Source organism: Elgaria multicarinata, chromosome 1 (assembly GCF_023053635.1).
Source record: "Elgaria multicarinata webbii isolate HBS135686 ecotype San Diego chromosome 1, rElgMul1.1.pri, whole genome shotgun sequence".
In the NCBI taxonomy this organism is placed as follows: domain Eukaryota; kingdom Metazoa; phylum Chordata; class Lepidosauria; order Squamata; family Anguidae; genus Elgaria; species Elgaria multicarinata.
Genome location: NC_086171.1, coordinates 83,322,309 through 83,331,117, shown reverse-complemented (window position 1 = coordinate 83,331,117; position 8,809 = coordinate 83,322,309). Strand labels below are relative to the sequence as shown.

General features: G+C 38.4%; 1 protein-coding gene across 1 annotated transcript in view; it reads right to left on the bottom strand.

Annotated features, from left to right (window-relative positions):
* Positions 1 to 3,354: 3,354 nt before the first annotated feature.
* Positions 3,355 to 8,809, bottom strand: part of MOCOS (molybdenum cofactor sulfurase) — a 148,021-nt gene continuing 142,566 nt past the window's right edge. Inside the window, exon 15 of the mRNA XM_063131242.1 lies at positions 3,355 to 3,629. Within this exon, the coding sequence (XP_062987312.1) occupies positions 3,486 to 3,629 (144 nt within the window). The 3' untranslated portion in view covers positions 3,355 to 3,485. The remainder of the gene's footprint in view (positions 3,630 to 8,809) is intronic.

Below are 8,809 nucleotides of genomic sequence, written 5' to 3'. Positions count from 1 at the left end.
TGTCAGCACAGGACTATGTTGAGGTGCTTTGTGTTGCATCATGGACACCTGCCTCCTCACAAAGGTTGCCTGGTATTTCCAAAGAGCTCACAGGCAGCCTCATTATGATGCCACACGCAGCATCCCAGGCAAAAGAAAGCTGCTGAACCTAACCATTGCTCCTCAGTCCCTTGGATGACCCAACCAAAGGTGGAGGAACACAACATGCTTGGACTTTTAAGTGTTCTGTAAGGAATGTTGACTTTTTGGCTTAGAGATGCAAACCTGAATGGAGATTCCAGTCCCAGCAACCCTAAATTGTTGACATCTGGATACAAACAATCTGATAGCAGCATAAACACCTCATTAATAAATGAAGGTAAGAGTTTGAAGTGACCTTGGGCAGTCTGGCCCCGGGGAATAAGTCAATAAATCAAAACACTGAAAAACTATGGCATCTACTTAATGATTTAGGACTAAACACTGTTATTTAAATTCTAAATACTCTTACTTGGAAGTAAGTTCTTTGTCAGGAATAGTTTCCAAGGAAATGTATTTACAATCAAGATGTTGTCTTAATTATATGAGTCCAACGAATATATTAATAATATATTTTAGAACAAGAGTAGAGCTGACAGAAATATTTCAAAAAAAAAAAATGAATGAAAACGTAAGATTGAAAAATCACATTTTGAGCAAAATTTTACCTCAACATTTGAGCTTCTCATTTGCACATCGTAATTTGTTGGCATTATTTGACTATTTCGGCAAGCGTGAAACATGAAACCTTATATGTTGTCGGCTTTCACAAACTATTTCCATTTCATGTTTTTCATCAAAGGTCTTCAGATACTTATCTCACATACCACCTAATGAATATTATTACATATAAAATATTAAAATCAAATATCACATCAAATATAGATCCCAGATATCTGGCAAATGAGTGAGCTTTCAAAAATATTTAGAGCATATTCAATGCTAAACCTTGCAAAGCAGAATACAATGGTATTTATTGTTATGAACGTTATATAGTAAAATGATCTTATACAAACGGTACATAATCTGATGTTTCAACTGTGGGGGGAAGTATCTCAATTTACATCTGCCATTTTCTTAGCATTATATTGTGGCTGTAGCTAAATAAAGCTCTCTATTCCATTCAACTACTCCAATTCGGACAGGATAGTCACTCAAACGGAGTGTCACAGACAATTTCTCCTGACATATTCTTCGTGTTACACTTAACAAGCTCCAGATTACTGTGAAATACCTATGGGGAAAACTGGTGTGCTTCCACACATACTTAGTGAATTACTGATGCTACTACAAGACAATAGATCAGAACATGTGGATTTTCCACACATAGGCTTCAGTCCCGTGCAGTTCCTGGGGAGTAAGCCCCATTGAACATAGTGTATATATGAAGTTAGCATTCTTTTGCCCCCAGCATGCATCACTTTACACTTGCTCACACTGAGCTGCATTTGGCATTTAATACTCATTCTCCCAGTTTGGAGAGTTCCTTTGGAGCTCTTCACTACCCCTCTTTGTTTTACCAACTCTCCTTAATAATTCGATGTTGTTAACAAACTTGGCCACCACACTGCCACCCATAGCCTCCACTGTGAGAACTGATCATTCATTTCTACACTCTGCTTTTAATTCTTTAACCAGTTACCCAGCCATAAGAGGACCTCTCCCATTATGCCATAACTGCTGTGTATTCTCAGGAGTCCTTGGTGAGGGATTTTGTCAAAAGCCTTCTAGAAGTCCAAGTGAACAAATTATACCAGATCATCTCTACAAGTTTAATGACACTCTCAAAGAACTCTAAAGGGTTAGTGAGACAGCACTCGCCTTTGCAGAAACCATGCTCAATCTTTGTCAGCAAAACTTGTTATTTTATAACTTTTGATAAGTTTTATTGTAAATAATAATTTCCATCAATTTACCTGGAGCAGATATTAAGCAAATCGGCTCATAATTTCCTGATTTTTTTTTTTTTACATTCACCACTCTCCAGATTTCTGGTACAGAGACTGCTCTTAGAGATGTATTACATATTTTTGTTAGAAGATGAGCAATTTCACATTTGAGTTGTTTTAAGAACTCTTGGATGGATATCATCTGGGCCTGATGGTTTAGTTGTTTACAATTTGTCAATAAGATTTAGTATGTCATTTCTTTTCCTCAGTTCCTCAGACTTGCTTCCTGAAAATATCACTTCAAGCATGGCTATCTGCCCTACATCTTCTGCAGCGAAGAGAGATGCAAAGAATCCATTCAGCTTCTCTGTAGTCTCTTTATCCTCAATTAGTATTCATTTCATACCTTGTCACCCAGTGGTACAACTGCCTCCTTTGGTGTTTTCCTGCTTCTGATGTATCTAAAGAAACGTTTAGTGTTCATCTTAATGTTATTAGCTAAATGCTCCTCAAAATCCAGTGTTGCAGCCCTTATTGATAGGTTGCATTTTGTTTGTGGAAGTTTGTGTTCCTTATTCTTCTTCTTGTTTGGGCAACTCTTCTATTTTCTGAAGGAAGCCTTCTTATCTCCAATAGTATCCTTGGCACTACTTGTTAACTATGCTGGTGGACTTGGTACTACTTTTACTGTTCTGTGACATACACTTTGGCTGAGCTTTTATTGTTGTTGTTTTGAGTAACCCCCAAACATTCTAGAGAGATTTGACCCTCTTGACTTTCCCTTTCAACTTCCTTCTTTCCTGTTTCCTCATTTTTGAGAAGTTGCTTTTTTTTCTCTTGTTTTTTTTTTAAGTCCAGTGTCACTATGTTGGACTTCTTTGGCAATTTTCAATTTACATATAAATTAAATTTGATAATACTGTTATAGCTGCACAGGTGCATTGTACCCAGTATCAGAATGCCCGAATAAGCATATGTATTAACCAGCTTTGGTGTTCCAGCTCTTGGGTAAATCTAGTGCAGTCTTCTTCAACTTGGTGCCCTCAGATGTCATGGATTTCAACTCCCAACAGCTCCAGCCAATATGGCAAATGGTCAAGAGTCCTGGGAGTTGTTGTCCCAAACATGGTAGATGCTCTAGCATGAATAACAGTGTGAAACTAGGGTTGGGATATGCAGTTAGGAATGGATTTGATTCTCAGTAGATTCCATCCATTTCCATGTTAAGAGTTTCAGAACTCCATCCATCCTCTTTATTCACATGGGATCCAATTATGTAACCTTTATGTTTTTGAGAAACTGAACTAGATTTCCTGCAACTTCATAGAGTCTTATAGTTTTCTTGCATTTTTCTGTCTCACCCATACCACGTTTGCATCTAACATGAAGTGGTGTGTGTCAACTTTAAATTCACTACTCAGTATTATCATCCTGCAATAATAAAAAATTGCACCTGTCCTGTGATGCAACTTGAATAGATTTTGCACGTAATTACTGATTGTTCACAAATAATTGTCATTTAATTAATGGTATTGGAGAAGGCTCTCAATGTTCAGAGCAAATGTGAACAGTCTGAAGTCATCCTAACGTGTACTCTTCAGTAGATGGTAATGCTGTGATGTTGCTCTTGATCACTGGAAGTACCTGAGATCCCACTGACAAGCCACCTGGAGAAGAAGATGCTGTCCCAGGGTGATTCATCAGGTATATTCCAAAGTTAGTCTGAAAAAACAACAAGGTAGCTGTAAGTCTAGAAGATCAAATACCCAATAGATTGCACAGTAGAAAACTGTAATGACTTTAGATGAATAAATTAAATTCTAATATCTATGGTAAATAGTAGCAATATATTGAACAATGAAAATAGCTATATCACTTAAGATGTTTAGAACCATTTCCATTTTTTTATTTGCTTAATTTAGATTTAACACATCCTGAGAGTTTGAGGGAGCATTGCAGTATTTACCATAGAAGTTATCTTAGTTTTTATTTTAAAAAGGTAATCCTCTAGCTCTATATGGCTGCAAAAATGGGCTTGACAAGGTAGGGGCAACGAGCTTGCTGAAATCTCACAAGGCAAAGAGGTGGCCAGGTGCTTTTTATACTGTATTTTGTATTTGTGTTTTTAAACTGTTGGTTGTTTTATTATGGTTTTAATTTTTGTGAACCGCCCAGAGAGCTTTGGCTATTGGACGGTATAAAAATGCAATAAATAAATAAATAAATAAATAAGAGCCCAAAAGGGCATTGGTTACCATGCAATTAAAGTAATCACACCTGAGGCTTAAAGACAAAAGTTAAAACACAGGGAGGGGACATTTTACTCTTCCCCCTCCAGAAGCAACAATGAAGGTTACACCCACAGCATTCATGACAACACTGATGCCTACAAATCACAGGTTATTGCAGTGACAACACACACAACCCATGCCACTCAGACATGGAGAGAGCTAATACATGGATGTCAACATAGACAAGCCTCCATGCACCGCTTAATGTACAAAATAATGCCCCCTTGCCATGAGGTCCTGTGATATAAGCAGCAATGAACCAGCTACTGAGAGTCCCCAGGCATCTGTGTAGGCAGAAATTTGTCCCTTATCACAAGCACAATTGTTGCTCACAACACTCAGCAGGTAGTCATATCACACAGAACTCACATAGTTCCCTTAAGCAGGAGGCCAGCATAGAGCCTCCTGAAAATGAGGGTTCAGGACCCACTAAGGGAATTTTTGCCCAAGCAGGAAAAAGGAAGGACCAGGATAGTTAAAACATGGGGAGCCACAGCCAGAAATGGATGGCAGCAATCTCTAGTCGCTGACTGCAAGGGCATGTGGTTGGGAAGCAGGAGATGTGAGTTCAAGTCCTATCATGTGAAACAGGGGAAATATGCTCCCCCTCATTGTATGATTGCCTGGCACTAGTATCTATATAAACATATGTCAATGTAACACTTATTACTAGAGATCTACCAGACTGATTTTGCTCATTTTTTTAAACTGAAGCCTAAGCAATGTAGACGTCCAGAAAATGTTGAAAAGTTCGAAGTTCAAGCTTTAAAAGCGAAACAGTATTTTTATTTGCTCCCTGCCAAACAGTCTCCCATTACTCTACAGTTTAGTGCTGGTTTATTTCCTCCACGCCAAATAGCGCCTGACATGACATCACATGTTTTTGACCTCAAACTTGAAGAAATTCTAAATGTTCATTTTTAAAAAAGAACGTTTTCCCCCTTACCTTCGTCGGTTTATTTGTGTACCAGGCAGATTTTGCTCATTTTTATTTGTTTTCGCCTTTGTAAAACAGGATTCACTGCCAGTTTTGCGTAGCAGACCGATTAAGCTAATTTTTGTTTTGTTTTCTCAGACTGTTAGCCCTGTGGCAACACTGGGTCTATACTAATTATGAAAGGAAGAGAAAAAATGTCTCCCTATTTGCTTTGTTCACACCACAAATAGTTTATAAACCCCTATCATGTCCCCCTTACTCACCATTTTTCTAAGCTAGAATGCCCCAGATTTTGTAACTAGCCCCTCCCCCCAGATCATATGCATTACCCTTTTCAGCACCTCTTCCTCACTACAACATACTTTCTGATGTGTAGCAATGTGAACTATTTACAATATTTGAATTGTATGCACCAGAGATTTGTATGAAGGCACTATGATATTGCAAGTTTTATTTCCAATCCATTTCCTAATGATTCGTAATGTAGAGTTTGCTTTTCTCACAGCTGCCTCACAATGGGTCAATGCTTCCATTGAATTGTGATAGGATATGGTGCTGGTATAGCAGGGCTTCCACTCATAGCCCCTTCAGCCAGCATATCCTGAGTATAGAATTGCATGTAAATTATGCAAACGGGTTCAAATTGAATGGGACTTATACAGATCACAGAATTTCACTTTTCTCATGACAGAGGCTGAATTGCTTGAGTGTAGAATTTTAATTTATTTTAGCATGGAGTACAGACTTGCTTAAGTTATACTAAATCGTCCAAAGGGAATCAAATGACCATTCCAGCTTCTTCATTACATAATGCATTTGAGAGAAATTCTCAGAGATAAAGTGAAAATGCAAAGAAAAAGGAAGACAGGCTCCACGTTTTGAATCATGAACAGAAACGAATACTTATAGCATATTCTGCTGAAGATAAATTGCAACCACTTTATTAGCAAAGCTAATGATATCTCTATACACTTGCTTAATGAGCTTGCAAGGAAGGCTGAAGTACTGCTGCATTATTTGCTGCCTGTAATTGCAGTGGAAACGAGGGATTTGATCTCGTTGTGAGTAACTCAATCCAGCAGAGATTTAGATATGGCATTGTTTAAACCACATGAGCAATTCTTCTGACATCCACCAATACTTGGCCATTAATCGTGGGATCACTGTTGCTGGGAAACAGAGTTCATTTCTTCCAGTTTCATTCTTTCTTTACTGCTTCTTGGTTTGGAAACTTGAGAAATGGTCAGTGAGTTAAGACGTGAAAAAACTTTCCAATTATTGCTGCTTCAAGTGAATGATGTAGGAAAACTTCAGTTTGAAGTGAGAATTTTCAGTAAACAAACATCAAGTGTAGCTAGAAACCAGTGCAACAAAGTATAAATTAATTTAATTAAGAAAAAGTCGAGGACCCTGCGTGTTTCACCCAATGCAAGTGGTAGATATGAGTTATAGCTGGCCCTTATGTTTCCAGGAATGGAGATAGCTTCTCTGTCCAAGAATGCATTGCTAGATGTAATCTGATACTTGCAACACCTACCAATGACTAATTCATTCAGTCTGCAAATCTTCATCTGTAGGGTATGAAACGGCACAACATGGGCACTACATCTGGCCAAATTTTTAGATTTCTCTAAAATTCCTTCTCCCAACTTTTTGTTTTTTAACCACTTAGCCTGATGAACAGTACTTGAGATTTCAAAAGTGTACACACTTTTGTAATATTTTGTTTGGTCCTAATAAAACCAATAAAGTCTAATAAAGCTGTTGCCCAGCTGTCCATGATTTTTCTCATGGACCAGCACAGTGATCTTTGCTTTTTAAAAATGTGCTTTAGAAAATACCATATTTAGCCATTCAAGAAGACAAGCTTTCCATCACCTGAAGAGGGACTTTGCACTAATATTTCCATTCCCCGCAACCAGTACTAGGGTTGTACAAGAATTTCGTTCCTGTTTGCAAATCATGTGAACATGATTTGCAAACATGAACATAATTTTGGGGAAATGTTCACAATTTACCAAGCCTGCACTCACATTTGAAAGTGCACACTTCAGCAAATGTGCATTTCTCCTCGAAAGGTGCATTCCCCACCACCACCAAAATCTACATTTTCACGCTTTAGCTTATGAGGGGGGTAAGTGCCCATTTTGGGTGCACACTTCTAGAAATAAAAATTTTCCAGATCAGAAAAAAAGACACTCACATTTAAGAACGTGAACAAGATGAATTGAGCTTCAAGGAAGAAATAGGAGAACCTCAATGAGCTCAAACATTACATGTTTGCTCATCTCTAAGTAATACTTACAATTTGGCTTCAATTAATTTTTTTTTACCTCACACATCAACTAAAATTACTCTGACTTTGTTACTATAAGGACTGACATATTTCTCTGTATGGGCTCCTCTAGACATCTGATGGTGTGTAGGAATCTGATGAAGTGTTAATGCCATGAACCCTTATCTTAAGGTCCACCTGTATATATGTGTGTAAATAAAACCTATATCACATAAACTCCTTAAGTCCCAGTGTCCTTCTCTTAAGGAAACTGAACCAGGGGTAAGCACTGGAACGTCTTACTGCTTGGAAGTGAGGTGCACACACATAACCCTGTTCTTGAAACAATTTGACTGAAAGCATGCATGGAGGGGTAAGACTATAAGGGCAATCTGAAGCATATTTACTCAGAAGCAAGTCCCACTAAATGCAATGGCACTTAGAGCTTCTTCAAATGAGTGTTTTATTGCATGCTCACAACTGGCCACTCACGGATATTCACGGATCATTTTGACAACGACGTGTTCCTCCTGCTGGTCTCTCGCTCCTTCCGCCATTTTTTTTCATTGTAAAATAATCCTCCAAAAATGCAACTCTTCTGAGCTATAGCGACATTTGTCACTATTTCCTGCCATGTGCAGGAGAAGTTTCACTATAAAATGCCCACTACATTGAATGGGCCATGCAGTTGCTCCTCTTCCTCTGGGTAATTGCAGCTCATTGTGGAAGAGATGCGGCTTCAGAGCTAATGGTAAGGGGACACGATTCCCCCCCCCCCCATCTGAAGGAGCTCTTACTGCCTAATAAAAGTCTTTTCAATTGCAGCTTAACAGCTGATTCATATATGCAAGTGAGCAAGGCCAGTTGCAAAGCCAGATCCACACCATAGGTTAAGAGCATACAGCAACTGTAGTTAAGAATGTTCTATCTGACTTCACCCTTAGAAACAGGAGGCTTAGCAAACCTTTGTCTTATTGGTCCACCTGAGCAAGTTTAATTTGAACATAACACATACAAAAAGGAAAAAAAATGGGGGTGGGGGAGGACTCTGTAGTCCCAAAATTAAAAATGAACTTTGAGATTGCAGTTTGCAAAGTTATCAACATGAGCTACTAAGCCTCACTCTATTTCTTTGCTGACTTCAAGGACATCCTTTTCCAGAATGCAAGTTCCCAGAACAAGCTTAAACACTAAGCAGAATGCTGTGCTGTGAACTACATAGCTTTATGTACACCTTCTGATGTCAGTAGGGGGGTTAGAATATTAGCTTCTGCATGACTCTTCATCAGAGGAAAGATACAAGTAAAAAGCTACTTTTGCTGTAAAAGCTTGCATAATAGCAAAGCTCGCAGTTGGAAATTCTGATAAAACCTATCAAGGACACGGAAAAACTACTAAT